At 37.6% G+C, this 23079-nt stretch overlaps 1 protein-coding gene across 1 annotated transcript in view; it reads right to left on the minus strand.

The window, feature by feature from the left end:
* Positions 1 to 878: 878 nt before the first annotated feature.
* The window catches only part of naaladl2 (N-acetylated alpha-linked acidic dipeptidase like 2), a 296732-nt gene continuing 274531 nt past the window's right edge, over positions 879 to 23079 (minus strand). Inside the window, exons 13-14 of the mRNA XM_084100591.1 lie at positions 18746 to 18944; positions 879 to 4448 (exon numbers count right to left, since the gene is read on the minus strand). Of these exons, the coding sequence (XP_083956717.1) occupies positions 4262 to 4448; positions 18746 to 18944 (386 nt within the window). The 3' untranslated portion in view covers positions 879 to 4261. The remainder of the gene's footprint in view (positions 4449 to 18745; positions 18945 to 23079) is intronic.

Raw genomic sequence — 23079 nt, forward strand, 5'->3', positions numbered from 1 at the left:
TAGCAAAAAACACTTGCCTGACGCTGCATTGTGCCGGGTGTATGATAGGGCCCAATATGTTTACATATGCACCAAGGTCAATAAACACTTTCATTTTCTCATAATATACATTGCAGCATCACCTTTTTTCTCGCAGTGTCTGAAACGGTTCAATCACATTCGATTAATCTGCTCTGATTGGTCAGATGGTCCTGTTTGTTGTGATTGGTCTACACGTGTGAGAAACGAAACACTCATTACCATATCTGAGGCTTCCTCAGCACACAGTGATACAAACAGCAACGATGGCGTCGGTTTTAGCTAATCTATTCGAGCCCGAGTCCGATAATTAACCATTGAAAGTAGCTGATCGACCTGAAACACCATTGCAAGTGGATTTGCCTTCGCAGCACAGAAAACAGCGTCTTCTCGACATGTCGACAACACAAACCAAACTTTTCCAGGCCTCAGCTACAGTACAACTACAGTGTTTGAGGGCGTGTCAAAGTAGATTATGTTAACAGGCAGCCAATAGGCTGGAGCTATGCAAATTTGCTACAAACCATAGGTTCATGCAGGAAGTAAGACTGGAATCCCTGGCGACTCGTTTCAGGCAGTTCAGAATCGATTATTTCTTTTAGAAGACAATAACTCCATTTATCGTGCACTTTGATCTTTGAAATTTTGCAGACCTTTTACATTCACAAACAGCTATATTACACACTACATGAAAGGTAATATCCAAAAAAGCATAATAGGGGCAATTTCCAGCTGCCATCAGAATCACTTTACTCATTACTAGATATATACTTGATAGAAAAATGCAGCTTATCATTCTTAAGGTAGTGAAATAGTCTGAGTGAGAAATGAAGAGATTGATGATCAAATAGATGTTATTTCAGCACTGGTATTTATTGCCTTAGGATCAGTGGCATACAAATTAAGCAGAAAAAAATAACATGCATTTGAAATCCTCTCTACCCTTATTACAGTTAAGTGCATTTTGAATATCGCATTATATATCGCTCCTCATTTAAAATATTCTTTTCTCCTACATACCGTGAATTGAATAAAACCTTCCACCCATTTAAACAGCCAGAGCGTGTTCACATTGTCCATCCATTAGGTGCTTTCTGACCCATGTGGGTCCATAAGACATCAAACTAAAGACAACACAATTATATTTAATGCCCCACTGGGTATAAAAAGTCTGGATTCAACCTCTGTAGTCCTTTGAGACAAAACATAAATGTCATTTAGTGTAGGACATTGAATGCACTAAAATGTCATTTAGTACGTGTCATCAAGCACACTCACATGAATTATGTTCAAAAGTGTCGTTCTCCAAAATGGGTGTTCTCAAGCTTTTGACATCCCATATACAAGAATGATTTAACATGCACTGCATTTACAATAGTACTCATTTCAGTATAAAGTGATGCCAAACATGGAAAAATACTGGAAAAAACTGTTTACAGATCTACACTACATGGGTGTTTATTACACGGCTCTCTGGAATACTCGATTCTGATTGGCATCAGCTGTCAGATATTTCCTTTCACTTATAGCAACACTGTATGAATATTAGTCTGCCCATCCGAGTAAAGGTGTGGTAACATTTCTCGTCACTCTGCAAATTTTAATGTGAAAAATTCTGCCATTTCAATAGGAATCCATGCGATCTGGAATTTTGTGTAAAAGCTTTTTGTGTTAGTGGTGCTTCATTCATCTACTCTATTGAAATAATGATAGATTTGTTTTGCCTTTGAGAAATTCAATAATTTTACCATACCTGAAATAAGCAAAAAAGGGTTTGTGGCAAATCCACATGACCACCTTGAACCTCCTGTGAAATCTGGGTGGGGAAATCTTTTACCCTCGTGCAAAATCGCATGGATTCCAATTGAAATGAATGGTTTTCAGAAATTGGCGAACAATGGTAAAAGTTATTGCACCTTAACTTAAACCAGCGACACTTTCATGCAAACAAAACTTGCGCCATCTTGTGTCTTAGTTTTCAGTTGTAGTGAAAATGACATCATTACATTAATATTATTAATAATTAACGAACATCTATTTATATATTTGCAGAGTAGCCGTGTAATATGGGAAACAACGTATAGTCGGCCAGTCGTTTTCACAAAACAAACCCCTTCCTCTCCACATAGGGGTCCTGATCGCCCTATTGGGGTTTATTTAGTGACAACTGCTGGTTGATTTTACATTGCCCCTTTTATATGTGTGCTTGTATCTAGTTAGTGTTTCGATTGTGAGATATTTCACTGAGAAACAACAGTATGTGCAATTTCAGTGTCTGACATTCGATAAGAACGAATCGCCTACTATTCTAAATCTAAATAAGTCTAACTTCTTTATTCTAATCTAAATGAAAACATGCAACTTGCAGCTGCAGTTTGAAAAGATTTCACATGATATAAAATTCATACAAATGCTCCACAATACAAACGGTTGCAATTCAAGACATAACTGAACCTGAAAATTCTCTTGGGCCAACACAAAATAAGAGCCAGATTAAATTATCAGTATTTACATATACTTAGAAAATAAAATAAATAAATAAAAGAGCACACAGGCAGGTTAACAGTTTAAGAGTTCATTTTAGTGCAATGCAAATGAGCTGGACTCTTCTGGGTTGTTTAGTGTAGTAATCCAGCAGTAGAGGAGTCCACAGAATTTATCCATGTGCAAATGCAGTATCTGTTTAAAAGGATTGTCATAATAACTAAGGAAATGCTAACTCTGTTAAATGCAGAAATGATGCACAGTTTTAAATGGCTGCTCTCTAAAAATATGTTCCAGGGGCTTACTAAACAGATTAGAAACAATAAAAAAGCAGAAAGAAAATCATTTTAACTTTACAAACCTTTCAAATAATACCTCGGACAACTTAAAAGTTATAAATAAGCACAACCACAGTACAAAATATTTTGGTAAATGTTTGGTATTTAAATCTCTGAGTGCAAATTGCTGCTCTAAAAGCATGTACAGTATGACTCATTTGAAGGCACGTAAATAAATTAAAGCTGGGTCAAACTAGATTCCCTGAATTTTGTATTTCTAATTGAGCTGTTTTTCATACTTAAAAGGCAAGTGAAGTATCTAAAGTAAAAGGGAAGTCATTAGTTGCTCACAAAACTCTTATTTCTCTCCAAAATAGTTACTAGAGAAACAACATTAGTGCAAATGCTGACAACAAATACACTGGCCGCCAGAATCAAAAAAAGACGTTAACATGATATTACCATGACCCCTTACACTTCATTATGACAACATACAGTACACCTGCACTGTTTGTCTAGCTTATATATTCACCATCCTGGCTCCTCATTGGTGGAATATCAACCAATCAGATGTAGACTCATTTCACACCTCTTGAAGACATGTCTCTGGTTTGCCTTGGATTTATGGATTTTAAACTTGCATTCTTACCCTATGACTGACTTTCATTCGCAAAATTATTAGCATGTTTCTAATTATACCACTACTTTATTGCCAAAGAGTTTCAGTTAATCATTACCCTGAATTCTTGTTTCATCGACTTGACCTGTCTTAGTTCAACTTTAATTGGTTTAAAAAAAAAAAAAAAAAAAATTGTACAAACATTATTGACACAAATATTTTGTTCCATTACTATTTTTCTAGATTCTAAAACAAACGCCCCTGAGAGACTGTCACAGTAGCACACGCCGCTGCTGCTTCCGTCCTTTTTACTATCAGTAAGTTTTGCATTATCAAGTCCGACTCCATGTTGATTGCGGATCACACCATTTCCCAAGGTCATTGCTTCCCATCTGTAAAATGGTGGGCTAGACTAGCAAATAAAATATATTCTAAAATATTTTGAAACATGTTTCAAACATCAAGTTGTTTCAATAAAAACCTGTTTTGAGTCCTGACTTTCAGTCGTCCTCTGGGGTTTATGTGACTGGAAGCGTTGGTGATAAACCTGCTGGTGTTTTTTTCTCAGAACAAAAAGCCTCGACCCCGCGAGTTATAGAGTTTAGCTCCCTGACTCTTTTCTCATTAATCTTCCTAGCCTGATGTTAGAAACCACAAAGGCTGAACCATTTTTTTTATGTTATTAGAAGAACAAAAACAATAACTTAGTAATGGCCTGAAGAAATTCTTCTGGTGAGCATTAGGTAAATAGTGCACTTCATAATGATATCCCCCTAGTTCTCAAAGTGTCTTCAGATCCCTCTGAAACGTGTGTCGGTCAGAAGATCCCAGGGTTTGAGTCATATTCTGACACATCCAGATGTCATTGTGGATTTTCATTTGCATTCTCAAAAAGGTCAAGTCCACTTTGTATGAGTTTCTCAGCTGAACTGATGGCGCTGGACACCAGAGTAAGGGACTGGTTGATGCTGTTGTGCCAGGGAACCTCCAGGGCGTCCTTCAGGATAGAGAAGCGTGGAGTTTGTCTGCTCAAGCAATACAGAATGTTCCTGAGAGAGAGAGAGAGAGAGCAGGGTTTTTCAAAGTGTTTAAAGAAACTTTTAACATCCACAAATGGTTCACATACCTATTTCTCCTAATGTGAGTGGATGGCTCTTGGTTAGAGGCATTTATACAGAGGACTTGTCTCTTTTTTTTTTACGCGTACGCGAGAGTGCGACCAGGGCGCATGATGCAAATTTCGTCACCAGAATAGTATGCGCGTTCTACGAGCACTGCCCGATTTTCTGTAACCTCGCTTACTTTGTACGCACAGGTTGCATGCGCATTAAATTTGTTTTGCACTAGTCCATTGTTCCACAAGGTGGCAACACTGGCCATGGCCCGTTTTTTCACAGTAGAAACTAAAAATCAAGCTCAGCTTTAGTTCTGGCAGGTCACGTCAGTCAAGCTCGCATCAGCTGACTCTCAGCTGATCCACGTCTACCTATAGGAATACACTGCCTATCACAGCATCCCATATATATATATGGTCCATTCAGTATTGTCAGCAGCTTTATCACATTGATTACCCTCCTCCATCCCCAGCTCCTCCTCTCGTCCAGTCAGGACTTGGCCTTCTGATATTCCTCTTCAAATCAGACAAATCTTTCTTGAATTATGTTGTACATAAATCATTGAACATTAATAATATCTGCAACACATTTATGTTGATTCTGTTCTGTTTACCCTAAGGGTTTTCTCTCTTCTTCCTGCTCTTATGCATGCTAAGCTGCATGGATAGGCAGGGAGGTCTTGCCTGCACTGAAAGTGCACTGAAAACACTGAAAGTCACTAAACGAAATTTAATTTATACGAGTACATTTAACTTATTTAAAAAAGAAAAGTTAATTTAACTTAATAAAAAATGTGATATTAACTAAAAAACTGCAATGCATTAAGCAGAACTTAAACTGAATAAGTTATGAATAACCTATTTGTTATTTTAGCTCTAAATTAATTAATGGAATGAACTTAAAATATTCAAGTTACATATACTCATAATGATTGACTAAACCAACATTATGAGTGAATATGACTCTCAATATATATAGTGAATATAAGTTCAAAATACTCATATGTATTTGTTTTTAAACTTAAATGGTTTGAAGCAATCAGTTTGAGTTGAGTTATCTTATTGGGTTTTACAGTGTAGAACCGAAACATAACATCAATCCAAACTGTATGCTAATTGTCAATCATCTCTGATGATAATGATCTTGACAGAACTAAACTGACGGAACAACAACAGCAAAGCACCGGAGACTGCAACAACAACGACAGACGCCCGCATTAACAAGCACTTGTGTGAGGGGGGTTATGAGATAGCCGTAACTTTAGTTTAAAAGAATACAAAGACATTTGTATCGGTCATAACTTCTGGATAAAAATATCACAGACAAACTGAACAAAGATGAAACTTTCCATAGCGCATGTGTCGACCGCCTGCGTTTGTTTGTGCATGCTATCAACTGGAGTAGGCCTATACTTTGAAATGCTACACGTTTGACTACACACGTATCCTGGGTACATGTAAAAAAAAAGAAAAAAAAAGTACACGTTGGGCTTTAACTGACTTCTTCAAATGGAACACAAAGTTATAATGCAAATGATTGAGATTCAAATAAAATGAATAAAAAATAATACATTAAAATAAAACAAAATAATAATAGTTAGAATACAAAATTAAATAAATTTAAATATAAAAAATTAAATTCAAATAAAACAAAAATAACAATAATACAAAAGTAAATAAATTAAAATAACAATATTAATAATATTAACAATAAATACAATTATTAGTAAATTATTATAAATACTGATAATAATACAAATATAATAATAGCAATAATACAAAATTAATTGAATTGAAATAAAACAAAAAATTATTTAGTCTATGCTTTAAAAATCACAAATGTACATGTTAAAAATGCTCAAACATTATGAATTATTGAATCATGAGTTATATATCTGTACAAAATTACTTTGCTATTTGTGCTCTTTATTTATTTACAACAGATCTCTGAGGGTCGGTGAACCCATTTAAAAATGCTGCTTTAGGAAGCTCTTCTGAGGATGAGGATGAGGATGAGGATGTACCTATGAGCACATGTTCAGATATAACAGAGAGCATATATACATCACAAAATCAATACTATTGTGTCTTAAAACAACCTTGGAAAACCTTGGAGCAACCGCACATGTTTTCAACTGTAATCTGCAGAGAAATCACCTGAACAGTCATCACGATCAACAGACTTTGGGCCATTTTCTTCACGGTTCAGGGTCACGCATTGAATTTTTGGAGTGTTTTAACCGGCTTCACACATCTAACCTTAATAAATGAAGCAATTCTTTATCTGTAAACAGGTCAGATAAAGTTGGGAATGAGTCGATGACCTTCAGAGACCAAAGCTTATATGAAATCCTTATCATGAAGTCTATCTTGCTAACTGAAAGGTAGAAATCACATGAGAACAGAGCTTGTTCTCCTTTCACCAAGTGATACATTTAGAGCTGCAAGAAATATGTCAGCTTATTGTTTGTTATCATTTTAGCAGAATTACGAAGCTTTAAAAAGACAGTACAGTGAAAGGCCTTGGAGCCTTTCATCTGTGTGATATATTTAAAGTGAAAGACTGAAATGTCCGAATCTCAAGCACTTTCTCTTTCTTCCCAAAGAAAATGGTTATCCTTTTTTTGTTTGGCCTGTGAGTCATATCACTCAGAAAGTGACTCTCCATCATTCTTATAGGAATGTTCTGGGTTCAATACAAGTTAAGCTCAGCATTTGTTGAAAGTTGATTACCAAATGACATTTTGTATACCTCATTCACTCACTCACTCACTCACTCACTCACTCACTCACTCACTCACTCACTCACTCACTCACTCACTGTATACAGATTTACATAAGTCCTACTTAAAGGGATACTTCACTACTGTTAAAATGGGCTTTCAATAAAACTTTGGCTGCCTATACAGTAGAAAGGCGTTGATTTATTTATTTATTCAGTGCTACCTGACTAGAGAAAACAAAGAAAAATGGCTGGTGTCTTCCCTTTGGCTAAATAGGTAGGAAAACTTTAAGTATTTTCAGTTTCCAGTAAACGATCTAGCTCATTGTAGGCAGAGGCTAAAGGCTGCAAAGAATCAGAAATATGGAGAGAATGACGCGATGGAAAATATGAAAAAAAAATGTTTTTTACCCCTTTGCTTGTCCTAATGTGAATTTCTCTGTCTATGTAAAACAGAGAACGAATAAACATTGTTAATTTACATATACTACCGACATTGTATCAATACAAAGCGAGTATAAAATAGGTGAAGTTACACTTTAAAGTGGGTTAAAAATAACTTTTTATTGCATTAAATATGAGTTAATTAGCTTTATGTTTTATGACATTTTTTAATCTTTGGTAACTTTTTGCTAATTTGTCTTTTGCTATTTTAGATGGTGATGATGGATTTGTTAATATCACAAGACACTTAATCGAATGTATCATTTTACACATAGACTTAAGTCTCGTCTAATCATGATTAAGCAATCAGTAATTGAGTCGTGTCTATGATGAGACTTTGTGTGGTAGTAGAAGGCAAACGTCTGCTTAGTATGTGCTGTGTTGCATACTTCATTTCACAAGGGACTGCTGTTTTATGTAAACAGCTGCAAGTTACATTTCCTCCCTCCTTTGTTCCATCCTTCCAAGTTACCGGGTTTTATGACTTTACGTTGTAATGGCAATGAAGTTAAAACACTTTTACCAAAAGCACGACTTCAACAATCCTGATCTTTAGATGCAACAAAAGACTTGTTAAACTAATGGTCCACACTATTAAGTTGTGCAGGTTGTTAAATCATGTTCAAGTCTGCTCCTTTTTTTTACTATTTCAGTCATATCCTTTTTACACCAACTGTTGCTGGAGGCATTTTTATAGATCTCTCCACGAAATCTTTGATATTGATCAGGGGTCCCTGGTAACACCACCTACTTTGTGTTTAATGGAGAAAGAGTTCTCCAAAAAAACGAGTTTAGCGTACACAGCAGAGTCCCCCGCATGGGTCCAGATATCATCTATTATAACCTTTATTTTACCAGGAGGAAGCACATTGAGATTAAGAATCTCTTTTACAAGAGCGTCCTGGCCAAGACTGACAGACACAGTTCGTTTGAGTTTAACAGATAACATCCATCAATACATACACATATAGGGCCCTATTTTAACGATCTGAAACGCAAGTATCAAGCGCGAAACGCAAGTAACTTTGTGGGCGGGTCTTGGGTGCTGTTGCTATTATACCGGCGGGATAAATGACTCTTGCGCCCGACGCAAATCTAAAATGGGTTGGTCTGAAGTAGCTTCATTATTCATAGGTGTGGTTTGGGCGTAACGTGAAATAAACCAATCAGAGCGACATCTCACATTCCCTTTAAGAGCAGACGCGCTTGTTCCATGGCGGATTGCTTTTATACCGTCGGATATGCCAGACGCATGCCAGGAGCGGTTCACAGCCGAGGAGACCGACGTTCTCGTCAGGGCCGTAAAAAACACAGAGAAGTGACATTGTATGGGGATAGGAGAAACCCACCCAAATTAGCTTCGGTTAAACAGGCGTATAAAAATTTGGGTAAATGTGTAAGCTAGATTTATGCCTATTTTTTCACATCTTCATGGACACAACAATGATTTCCCTCGTGTGTTAATATTTTTCCTTGTAATAATGTATGGTTTTCTAAAAATGAGAACTGCTGCGTCTGTGTGTAGATGAGATAAGCAAAGTGCATGCGCGTTGTGCACACGCTACATTGATTATGGCCAAGCATGCGCCCTTAAAATAGTATATTATGAATAACGCGCCACTGACTTTAGACTAGGTTTTTCCTGGTCAGTGGCGGAATTGTTTTCTAAACCTGCAAAATAGCACCAGGGAACGTTTGCGCTTGAACACGCCTCCTCTTTGCGCTGAACCGCCCCCGGGAGCGCAAGTTAATTTCCTAATTTACCGATGTGCGTCTGTGGAGGGAAAAGTCCGCTGTGCGCGGGTGCAAAATAGGAATGATACATGCGTCGGTGTACAAAGTCAATTGCGCTGGGTGCAAGATAGGGCCCATACACACACAAGCAAATCCAATCAAATTTCAATATCATATACTTTGAAAATGTCCAATGAAACCAGCTCCCCAAATTTCATCATACGTTGCAAATTATTCCAGGCAGAGGGAGCAGCAAATTTAAATGCCTTTTTCCCCAATTCAGTACGTACCACTGGAACAGACAGTAAGAATAATTCCTGGGACCGTAGGCTATAGCTACAAACATACTTTTTACAGATGTAGGTATAAAGATATGAAGGAAGTAGACCCAGGATAGATTTATAAATAAAAACATGCCAGTGTTTTTGTCTTCGGATGGACAAAGCAGACCATCCAACCCGAGCATACAACACACAATGATGAGTGAGGGGTTTTAAGATTAGTTATGAACCTCAGTGCACCATGATAAACAGTGTCTAAAGCATGTAAACACTGTGAAGATGCATGCATATATATATAACATCACCATAGTCTAGTACAGACATAAAAGTGGCTGCAACAAGCCTCTTTTTTGCCTCAAAGGAAAGACAGGATTTGATTCTAAAGTAAAAACCCAATTTCACTTTCAATCTTTTCACCAGTTACTGAACATGAGAGCCAAAGGAGAGAGACACAAACAATTAAAATTCATCAATTAAAATCCCAAGATACCTATACTGAGACACAAACTCAATCTCCGAACCTTGGGATGTAGTAATAGGCAGAAGATTATGAGGGATTGATTTTGATTTAGAAAACAACATGCATTTTGTTTTATCAGCATTTAAAACTAGTTTTTTTTTGTTGTTTTTTCAAATATGTTACGCTGATCAATATTAAATGCAAGCTGTAACTGAGAGAGAGACAGATTGGGTGTGGATGCTGAACTATATATAACTGTATCTTCAGCATAATAATGAAAACTTACATTATGAACATTTTGATCAATATTATTTATATATATATAGAGTAAATAGGAGTGAACCAGATATAAAACCTTCTGCCTGTACACATTGAGTTCTGTTTGAGAGATAGTTATTAAACCAGCAAATAGTATGTTTAGATAATCCAATACTGATGTTGTATCAGTAAGGTATGATCAACAGTATCTGTTCAATGTCTACCGAATATTGGCATTTGTTTTATCTGCAGGAACAAACCCTCCAGAGTGTTTGAGAGTGCTATTCTTCCTCTTTCAGCCAAATGAGGCCAAACTCTTACCTGATGCCTGACTGTTGGAGGATCAGTTACATTTGACAAGCACGTTCAATAATGACACAACAAAAAATAGGCAAAAGGAGTTTTTTTTTAGATTTACTTACTCTTATGACAATTTAAACCCATATGATTTTATTTGTAGCATTGGTGACATAAAGTGAAGACACATCCGTGAAGTTCTAAAAAGCGGCAAAAATACAATAACTACACCCATACAACCTGTGTGCTAGACTCTTTGTATCCTGAGGAAACAACTAAAATGTAGGCCATAGCTATCAAATATAATTTGAATATGTGCATATTCCAATTCCATGTCATGAGTGGTTATGAAACACACAATTAGGGTGTGTATCAATCCACTTTTGCTAGTTTAACGGTGGGAAAAATGGTCAGTTTAATGGCTAAAAGGGTTGTCCTATTCTCTTAATGAGTAATGGGTGTGTTTTGGGCTTTACGTGCAATAAACCAATCAGAGTCAATGCCAGTTGCGATCGCGCCATGGCGGATTCGCTATTTACATGATGGAATTTGATAGTGGAAAGACCGAACGCGTCTCCAGAGCGCAAACGGATCTGCTCATGCGCGAGGTTAAAGCGCACCTTCTACGGGACAAGCCGGATTCCACCATATCTTTATGTACACAATAATAATCTTTTACATTGTAATCCTTTTATTTTTAATGTTTGGCATGTTTGTGTGCTGCTGCGCGTCCCTGTGTGTTTAATAAGCAGAGTGTACAGTACGCGCATTGTGGACTCACCTATAGGCGGCGCACATTACTAACGCGCTCTTTAAATAACAAAAAAAAATATTGCACCATTGACTATAGACCAGGTTTCAGTTGGTCAATGGCGCAGTCTATTTCAGTTGCCTCAAAATAGCAACGCACCAACAATGCACCTGAACGCACCTCGTTTTCAGACCAACACGCCCATGGGCGCAAATGCATTTGCTATTTAAACAACATGGTACAGTTTGTGAGGGAATTACAATATTCTGATGTGGAGTGCCCTGTGGTCGCTCTCAAGGGCACTTCAGCTGGTGACCGTAACAATACTGTTTGTTTATGTGCAGGTTATAAGGAACCTATCACAATATCTTTCAGTTATGAGAAATGTGGCCCTGGTAACCCCACCAAACAGCGGCCCATCACCGGTTGAGATTTCGGCAACACCACTGTGCTTACGACAGGAATATATGTGGAAAATAGAAGAAAACTAATCAAAGCGCAGAGGAGAGAGAACTTTGAAAACTGGCTGCAGCGAGTTTTGGCCATAGTGCTTTTAGTTTGTTCATGAGAAAAATAAGCAAAGTCAAATTTGTTTGCAAATGAAAGTTATTAAATATATAACAATTTCGTTTAACTGTATAAGTGGTATAATTGTTGAGTTGTCATTCTTTTCTGCACTTTTTCATACACAAACACATGTACAGGTTGTTTTAACTCGATGTATAAAGCACAGCTCACACAGAAGTCACTTTTAAACTTTCTCTTGGTCAATGAATTCGCATGACCAACTTGAACCCGCTGTGAAATCTGTGAAATCCCAGATCATATGGATTGCTATTGAAATGACTGAATTTCACCCACGAAAATTCGATCTGAGTTTGACTTTGAGTTGGTTTTGCACTGTTCTCTGTTCTGTTTCTTTTTCGTTACTTGTTCCCACTTATTGTTAGTTACCATAGTTACTCGTTAGTTCTTTCTTTGATTTAATCACACCTGTCATGTTCCACCCCTCATTAGTTTGTGTATATCTAGCCCTCAGTTTGTGCTTAAGTTCGTTCGCTATCATCAGTATTTTGTGGTTGTTCTATTTGTGGTTTTGGAGATTTCTGAAGTATTCTGTGTAATTAGTGATTTTGATTTTTGTTCTTTAATAAATTACTGTCGCACTTAAATCCAACTCTTTTTCATCCCCACGTCAACCACTGCGTGACACAGTAAAGGGGAAGGTTTGTTTTAAGTGAATAATGACTTAAATTTGTATCTGTTTGTTATCATTTTTATCAAATCATTTTGGAATATAGTCATATGGGCTACTTTTATGGTGTTTTTAATTATTTTTGAAGCTTGACAGGCCTTGGTTAACATTCATAGTCACTGTATGGAAAATCTAAAAAAAACAGCATGAACATTCTGCTGAATGTCATACAGGTTTGCAATGACATGAGGGTGTGTAAAATGATATCAAAGTTGTAATTTTGGAGGAAACTCGGGTTCTCATAATGGCTCATTTGACACTTTACAAGCTGCTTCTGTGAGTGCCTATATCGTACAGAGAGAACTAAATCTTTTTCCAATCCATTTTCAATTGCACCAATTTAATACATTGGTTAAAACTGATTAATAAACAGGGAGGCAAGTGTTTAAAACAGGAGCTGAAACAATGGGAATCAGTAAGAGGGTGTTAATTCTCAGGCCAAAACCCAAAGAGATATAATGAGCAGGTACCCTGACGAGTCTCTCGCACTTCATCCGTTTGCTTCCTCTTCTGTTAATTTAATAAAAACCACTCCAGGACATGCTGATTGCCGCTGATTACAATTGCATGTCGCTTTGATAATAACGGGCCTCCTTCAGACCAGATTAGCAAAACCAACAGACGTCAACAGCGGCGTCAAGAGAAAAGTCAAAGCAGAAATGCAGCACCCAGGATGTGTCGTAGACCTTGAGGATTGATTGAAAGATCAAACTAGCTTTCCCCTAAACACAAAAAGGAGAAATAATCGGAGCGTCCATCCATTTTGATTGCACAGTGTTTTGCTGGCCACTCCGTTATGGATCCAGCTGCAGCCCAATTCCCATTAGATGCACATCTGTAAATCCCTGCGGTTGAGGAGTGTGTGAGGACAGTGGCTAAAGATCAGCACTTTGTTCTGTTGAGCTGAGGACTGAATCACAGTCAACTGACGGATTTACTTCTGTTACCTGCAATAGTGTTTTAGCACATTATTCTGGCCAAAGTCCTGCAGTTTTGAGATCTAGATCTAGATCAAGAAACCATTAACTCCGCAATACAGGCCTGAACTTAATATTGTGTTTGACCCTTTTTCACTCTTCTTTGCATTTCCATGCCCCTAATCATGGCCGTTGTCAGAAGAAACTACCAGGAACACTTGATTTAAAGAAAGAATATGTTTGTTCATTTAATTTGCTGACCTTAGATGCTTTTGTACATATAAATATTCTTGATTTTGGCTTTGTGTATTGACCTGCATTGCTGAATCATGGAACCCAAGTGCTGTTCTCTGTGATGGCAAAAGCTGATGACATCAGCACAGTCGCTAAATGATGGTTACTTCAGTCCATCGACCCACAAATCCCCCTTAGGGGAATCATGGGACTATATAGGCTAATAAATTCCTATAGATTCCTACTATAATCTAATTATGGTCTTTCACTATGAACAACCAATAATCTTTATGATCATTCATTTTTTATGAACCTGGAGGCAAATTCTTTATTAAATTATATATGTACAATACACATACACTATAAATAGCCAATGCAGCCTTTTCTAAATGCAATATAATTGTCATACAAAGAAATTAGCATTTCTATACTGTATAGCTGAATAATAATGCAACTCTGAGAGGAAGGAGATGATTTTCTTTTTCTTTCCTTGTTTATTTATTTTTTTGTTGTTTCATTTTCAGGATGTCTTCTTGGCACTTATGTCTGGGATAAAAGAATTTGACAGAGATGCAAATTAGCATGTCTCTCAGTATCGTCTGTCCCAGTAGATGGGAAAGTGATGTCATCATTAACCCCCTAAGGAAAGCACAGGAATGTTGCTTTTGGAATAGCTCACCTATCATTTCAGATAAACAGTCTACCACACTGCCAGGTGCACGATGATCAGAAATGCAGTCCAATGTCCCAAAATACATCAGTATGGTCACTGTTTTCAAAGAAAGGCACTGTAGCTGCTGTACTCCAGCAGAGCCAATATTTGGATTTGTATATCTGGTTATGGATCTGTAACAATCTCAAAATTATTCTTATCTGTATTCGAGTAATATACACTGCTCAAAAAAATAAAGGGAACACTTTTTAATCAGAGAATAGCATCAAGTCAGTTAAACTCCTGGGATATTGATCTGGTCAGTTAAGTAACAGAGGGGGTTGGTAATCAGTTTCAGCTGCTTTAGTGTTAATGAAATTAACAGCAGGTGCACTAGATGGGCAACAGTGAGACAACCCCCAAAACAGGAATGGTTTTACAGGTGGAGGCCACTGACATTTTTTCCCTACTCATCTTTTCAGACTGTTTTTCTCCAGTTTCGCATTTGGCTAGGGTCAGTGTCACTACTGGTAGCATGAGGCGATACCTGGACCCTACAGAGGTTGCGCAGGCAGTCCAGCTCCTTCAGGATGGCTCATCAATACGTGCCATTGCCAGAAGGTTTACTGTGTCTCCCAGCACAGTCTCAAGAGCATGGAGGAGATTCCAGGAAGACAGACAGCTACTCTAGGAGAGCTGGACAGGGCGGTAGAAGGTCCTTAACCCATCAGCAGGACCGGTATCTGCTCCTTTGTGCGAGGAGAAACATGATGAGCACTGCCAGAACCCTACAAAATGACCTCCAGCAGGCCACTGGTGTGAATGTCTCTGACCAAACAATCAGAAACAGACTTCATGAGGGTGGCCTGAGGGCCCGACGTCTTCTAGTGGGCCCTGTGCTCACTGCCCAGCACCAGGGAGCTCGATTGGCATTTCCCATTGAACACCAGAATTGGCAGGTCCGCCACTGGTGTCCTGTGGTTTTCACAAATGAGAGCAGGTTCACCCTGAGCACGTGACAGACAGGAAAGGGTCTGGAGAAGCCGTGGAGAATGTTATGCTGCCTGTAACATCGTTCAGCATGACCGGTTTGGTGGTGGGTCAGTGAGGGTCTGGGGAGGCATATCCATGGAGGGACGCACAGACCTCTGCAGGCTAGACAATGGCACCCTGACTGCCATTAGGTATTGGGATGAAATCCTTGGATCCATTGTCAGACCCTATGCTGGTGCAGTGGGTCCTGGGTTCCTCCTGGTGCACAACAATGCCCGGCCTCATGTGGCGAGAGCATGCAGGCAGTTCCTGGAGGATGAAGGAATGATACCATTGAAGGGCCAACACGCTCACCTGACCTACATCCAATAGAACACCTCTGGGACATTGTGTTTCGGTCCATCTGACATCACCTGGTTGCACCTCAGACTGTCCAGGAGCTCAGTGATGCGCTGGTCCAGATCTGGGAGGAAATACCCCAGGACACCATCCGTCGTCTCAGTAGGAGCATGTCCCGACGTTGTCAGGCATGCATACAAGCACGTGGGGGCCATACAAACTACTGAGAACCATTTTGAGTTGCTGCAATGAAATTTCAGCAAAATTGACAAGCCTGCTGCATCATTTTTTCACTTAGATTTCCGGGGTGTCTTTGAATTTAATCCTCTGTAGGTTGATTATTTTCATTTCCATCAAACGATGTGGCATCCTTTCGTTCATAACACATTACCCAGTCCATATTAGTATAGATATCCAGCATGATATTTTTCCCCATTGAGATCTGATGTGTTTTCAAAGTGTTCCTTTAATTTTTTTGAGCAGTGTATATATATATAATATAATAAAATGTATTATACTATGTTTACCATCCTTTGGATTAGAAATTACCAATTCTGGACACCATCATAAAACATGCAAATTAGGCTGTCAGAAGGAGACAAAGAAACTCGCTAAAAGTTTCTGAGTGTTATTGGTCACTTCCCCCAAAATAGGTGTGGACTAAGTCAACGGACAAGGATGGACAAGGACAAGGCATTGGACAAGGGCTAAGTCAGGACAAGGATGATGGCTCATCGCTATCTTCTTTCATCTTACTTCTTGGTCTTGTCTTAGTCTTGTCTTGTGTTTTAGTCTTTCTTCCGTGCTCATTCCTTTCTATCTCCGAGTGAAATGGACTTAGCCTGAATTTCCGGCAACTTTGCTTTCAAGTAAACCTTTTAAACTTCCCGCGAACGACGCACTCTCCGGAAGAACTGAAAGAACACTTCAAACTCACGGACACAGCGAGGATCATCACACACACACACAAACACACGCGCATACTTGCTCAGCACCAAAGATCCACGCAAGTATTTTTCTATCGAGATTTAGATGCGTTTAAGATTGTTTGCCCCTGCTTTAAGGAGATGTGATTCTTTGCTGGCTCTCAAAGGTTAATTGTTTGTGATATTTGCCTTTCTGTGATCTGCTCTCTCTTTCTTTCTTTACTTTTCGTTATTCTGTTTATATGTATTCTTTAAGTATAGTCGTATAGTTTCATTTATTTAAACCCATTATACGCTTGATTGCCTCTGTCTCCTGCTCACCTAACAAAGTCTGTTAAATGTGAGATCTTAAGCTATAAGCTTTTATATTGTTGAGTACTTTATAGTAATCTAATAGAACAGGAAAGTTATTCTTCATGACCAGAAGAATAACTTTTCTTGAGAGTTGATAAGAAGAAGAATCTTCCTTGAGAGTTAATAAGAAGATCGTACTGTCGGGTCGGTGGACGAACAGATTATTCGATGTGAAATTAATTCTGTTAAAGGTTATTCTGAAAATCAATATAGCCTATCTATATATTCATACTTGATTATAATTCGTTGTAATTAATTATCCATATATATATATATATATATATATACATATATTTAAATAAATAAATAAATAAATAAATAGATAGATAGATAGATAGATAGATAGATAGATAGATAGATAGATAGATACAAATACATGGGAGATAGATAGATAGATAGATAGATACAAATACATGGGCTATGTATCCCCTTTTTGGGTGATTTAAAATATGTAGGTAATAATTGATCATAAGCAGTATGATTGATTATTAATTATATATTCCCTTTTTTGAGCTAATTCGCTACAATAATTATAACATTTATTTAAATGTCTTCTAATTGTTGGAGCTGATAGCCTCGTAGGCAGTGCTTCGAGATGCAGTGCGGTTGTGCTTCGGGAGACCCGAGTTCGAGTTCAGGTGTAGTGCTGAATTCTGTGACCCACCGAATTATGTGACCGTACACATAACCTTGTGACGGTAGGGTTAGGATTAGCTCAATACAGTATAGCACCTACTAGGGTCACATAATTCGGTGGGTCACAGAATTCAACACAACACTGGAAATTACATATTTAAATATCTTCTAATTAAAACAATAATGCTAAATGTAAAAAAAATAAATATATATATATATATATATATATATATATTTTCAAGAGGAACTTTGTGTACAGAGTTATGTCAGGACAATCATCCACAACCTCAAATAAGAGGAGTCGGACTCTATAAATAGTTGATTAGAGAACATGGAAGTTGAAAGAAAATATTCAGTGGTTGAACATTGCTAAAACAACTTTAATTATGCATACAAATGCAAATCTGAACAAATTATAAAGATAGCCTAAAATATAAAGATATACATAGCCTAAATGCTTGCTGTCTCAGAGAGAGAGAGAGAGAGAGAGAGAGGTAGAGAGAGAGAGAGAGAGAGAGGTAGAGAGAGAGAGAGAGAGAGAGAGAGAGAGAGAGAGAGAGAGGTAGCCTATCATATTGCACAAGGTTTAAAACTTTTTTTGGTAAAACTGTGTGGGGGAAAAAGTAGGATAGTCAGTCCTCTGAAAAAAAGGTGTGTGGTTTTTTGTTTTCCTTAAAGTGATGTGACAATAAATTGGCATTTTCAGCACCGCCTTCTTTTCTCTTCTAACAAGATACTTTTTATTCAGCTTTCATTCACCCCAAACTCTCAATAATTGATATCTCTCTGTTTTCAGGTATATCAAAGTCTCCTATGTTTCACCACTTTTCACTTCCTTAGAAACGTAAGGGCTCTTTGTATGAATATATTAGTTGTTTACATGAAAGACTTCATGTTGTAAAAATGTATGGATTCATAAATATTTTAGCATGCTTTTTTACGTTTGTGATCTTGAAAGCCACCGGTGTAAAACAATTACCTGTAAAAGCCTGGCAAAGGGTTCGGGATAAGGAAGCTTTTTTCCAGATCTCGAAGGACGTCATTGAGCATGCGTACATGGGCTGGATCCCTCTCTTTGGGGTCATTGGCAGGGCGCATGACCTCAGATTGGAAGAAGGCTGAGCTGTCCCTCAGAGATGCAGCCAGGTTCAGCAGGTCCGGCCGACTCAGTAGGTCATCTAAAAAAAATGAGACATATGAATGATACAGTGCTATGCATAAGTTTAGACACCCATGCTAAAGTTGACTAAAAAGAGGAATAAAAAATCATCTTTTGGAAATTGAACTTGATGCCTTAATTAAAAAAAATAGGAAAAATCCAACCTTTAAGGACACCAATTTTCTTTGTGAATGAATAATGTATCATAAATAAATAAATGTTCTTCCTAAAAATACAGGGTGCATAAGTCTGGACACCCCTATGTTAAATTCCCATAGAGGCAGGCAGATTTTTATTTTTAGAGGATCATGGATCCAGGATACTATGCATCCTGATAAAGTTCCCTTGGCCTTTGGAATTAAAATAGCCCCACATCATCACATAGCCTTCACCATACCTAGAGATTGGCATGGAGTACTTTCCATAAGATCATCTCTCAATGCAAATCAAACCAGCTATTAGGCTAACTGAAATAAAACCATGCCAATTTCTAGGTATGGTGAAGGCTATGTGAAGTCTTTGGTGTTTCCATGGTATCTATGGAAATAAAATCGGAAATTAGGGTAACATGGATGTGACGTCATTGACAGGTGACGCAATGATAAGGGACGTTACACTGGTTAAAATAGCTGATTTCTCTGGATTTAAACATTGTTGGGAAGTATACAAGTCAACAAAAATATAACATTTTTTATATATTTTCTTATATATTTTGCCTTTAAAACAATCTTATAATAAATGTAATTTAGCTGTGCCTTTAATATATCTTTTCTATTTTAATATATTTTAAAATGGAATTATTTGAATTCCATTACAATTTTTGTTTTTGGAATTTTCAAAATAGCAGGACTTTTTTTGAGGAATTTTGGTACAATGTAAAAGTCTTTTTCACTTTGGAAGAATTTAATGCATTCTTAAAAGTCTGGCGCAATTGCTAGGCATTGGACGTCATCATTTTAGTCATTTTTAGGTAGAATAACACAGACGGCCAAATTGGGCTTAATGCATTGCAGCTGCTATTAACCTCACCTTTCCATCACTCAAAGCAGCTTTCATCCAATTTCACTTCATCCTCATAAACCTAATCGTCTCAGACACACCCCTCGGCTCTGTACTTGACTTCACTTGTTGTTAGCTGTTAACTGTTTTGACAGCTTAAATGCAATCCTCAAAACTCCAGCAGAGCTCTGGCCCTCAAAATGAAACAGTATTTAACGGAAAATCTTTGGGCTAAATAAAGACGCACTCCAGGCATACCTCCATATGCCCGCATTCAGAATCAAACAAATGAGTCAAACCTTCTAACCCCTCTATTGTGGGTTAAACTGATCCTCAGTTTAAGGAGGTTGAATTTCAAAAGAACACATAAAAAAATTCTGACATGCTTCTGCTCTGTCTTTCAACTTGCTTACTCAAGCATGCATTAATCATGTGCTGAGCTGGAGCTGTTAAGAACTGTACATCTTCTCGAAGATAATGCCAGAGCTGTGACAGGTGGGTGTGCATTTAAACAGGCTAGTATGAGGCGCCGAATAGTGCTTAAATTAAACTTCAATCACACATACATACATGAAACGCTTGCATCCACATATACTAGTTACACATACTACTGAATGCTCAAACAAATACATATGAAATGCACTCCGTCACTCACGCACACACACAACCACTCAGTGCACATACACGTATGAAATGCTAGTTCATCGTGTCGCAAAGTTTAAGATTGTTTCACACAGAGGAGACTTTCACTAAAATTGGAATTTTGCTGGTAACAAAAATTCTATATTCACTTATGGGCAGCCATTCTACTTATACATAGACAGCACACCACAAAAAAAAATCGCTTGAGATTTTTGAGGCAACTGTTTCACATGTTTATTGCTAAGCTAACCATGTGGTACTCTAATAAGCATACCCTTGTAAAAAAGATATGCGCTTAAATGTATTGAATGTGTGCTTGTAGTGTACTTCAAATTTTAAAATTATATTTAAAAAATCACAGTTCAGTACATTTAAAAAGTGCACTTTTAAAAAAAAATTTTTTTTAATACATTTTAAATGTAAATTACTGTACTGGTGCTTTTGGAGTCACACTTGTGTTCTTTGCGGTCAAAAGTGACCAAACACCTGAAACTTTTTTATTTTTTAACTGTAATTATTATCAGTATTTTCCCATTGAAAATAATACATTTTCTCTCCAAATTTTTTTATTTATTATACTTTTTCAATTAAAGTAATATTTCATGTTAAAATGGAGACCAGGGGCCCTATTTTAACGATCTGAAACGCAAGTGTCAAAGCGCAAAGCGCAAGTAACTTTGTGGGCGGGTCTTGGCGCTGTTGCTATTTTCCCAGCGGGATAAATGACTCTTGCGCCAGGCGCAAATCTAAAATGGGTTGGTCTGAAGTAGCTTCATTATTCATAGGTGTGGTTTGGGCGTATCGTGAAATAAACCAATCAGAGCGACATCTCACATTCCCTTTAAGAGCAGGCGCGGTTTGTTCTAAAGCGGTTTCCTATTATAACGGCGTATTTGCCAGGCGCGCGCCAGGAGCGGTTCACAGCCAAGGAGAGCAACGCTCTCGTCAGGGACGTTGGGGATGGAGAAACCCACCCAAATTAACTTCGGTTAAAAAGGCGTATGATAATTTGGGTAAATGTGTAAGCTAGATGTATGCTTTTATAATAAATTGTCTATCTATCTATCTATCTATCTATCTATCTATCTATCTATCTATCTATCTATCTATCGTAATAATATATGATTTGCAAAAATGAAAACTGCTGCTTCTGTGTAGATGAGAGAATCAAAGTGTATGCGCGTTGTGCACACGCTACATTGATTATGGCCAAGCATGCGCCCTTAAAATAGCATATGAATAACATGCGCAACCCGCCACTGACTTTAAACTATTTTTTCCTGGTTAGTGGCGCAATTGTTTTCTAAACCTGCAAAATAGCATGAAGGAACGTTTGCGCCGGAACACGCCTCCTTTTTTGCGCTGAACCGCCCAGGGAGCGCAAGTTCATTCCCTAGTTTAGCGACGTGCTTTTGTGGAGGGAAAAGCGCGCTTTGCGCGGGTGCAAAATAGGAATGATACATGCGTCGGTGTACAAAGTCAATTGCGCTGGGTGCAAGATAGGGCCCCAGGTCTTTAAAATCCAATTTCTGAAGGCAGATTATTACAATTTTGAACACTTTTTTACTGTTCATGAACCACTCGTGAACTTAGCATATACAGTAGGACAATGTACACTGCCGTATTGTGCCATCAGCCCATTTCGAGGCATGGTTTCTCGGCCTACAAAAAATAGATCTGCACTAGAGATGCACAAAGGAAAAATTCCCATATGCACAGAATATTTTCTCGTGAGAACGCAAAAGTTTATCATGAGCATGCAAAAGTTTCTCGTGAGTATGTGAAAGTCTGTGTTTTTTGTTGTTGTTGTTGTAAAGGTGCAAAGGTTATTTTAATCTAACACCATTGTATTAGGTTTCTCTTTCAAACACGATTGCATTGTGTTAAACTGACTTGAGTTCAAAAATGAATTTTGGTCCTTGTCTCAGGCGAGATCCCAATTCGTCATTTCGTGACTGACTGATAGGGAACTATAATTACACTGTAACAAGGACACTTAAAAAAAGTAAACTTAGTACAAAAGTAACTTACTCTTAAGTATACTAAAGTATACTTCTTTTTCACAAGGGTAAAAATACAACATACACACATGTAATGGATAAAATAATGCATTTTTAATTACACTGAAGTATTTTTAATCAATACCTATTAAATAAAATAAAATAAAAAATTCCCCAAAAAATGCTAAACACCCTCAGAGTGTTTCAGCATCATTTCAGAATATGTGCTTATTTAGATTTTTTGGAGGATATTCAAAACTCAGGAAACACAGAAAAAAGAAAAACTTTTCTACAAACTTCAACACACACTGTCTTTTTCCTTCTGTCTTTCTTTGCAGAATGAAAAGCACTCCCTGCAGGAGGATTGCTGTAACTTATCACTCAGTGTAACAGACAGAAGAGGACCCAGTGAAAATGACATGAACCCAACAGAGGTTTACAATTTTCACAAATGACGAAAACCAAGCATATCACATACATATCACTCCAATGTTCCTGTTTATGTTTGGGCCA

This window comes from Abramis brama (assembly GCF_963993115.1).
Source record: "Abramis brama genome assembly, chromosome: 23".
Lineage (NCBI taxonomy): Eukaryota > Metazoa > Chordata > Actinopteri > Cypriniformes > Leuciscidae > Abramis > Abramis brama.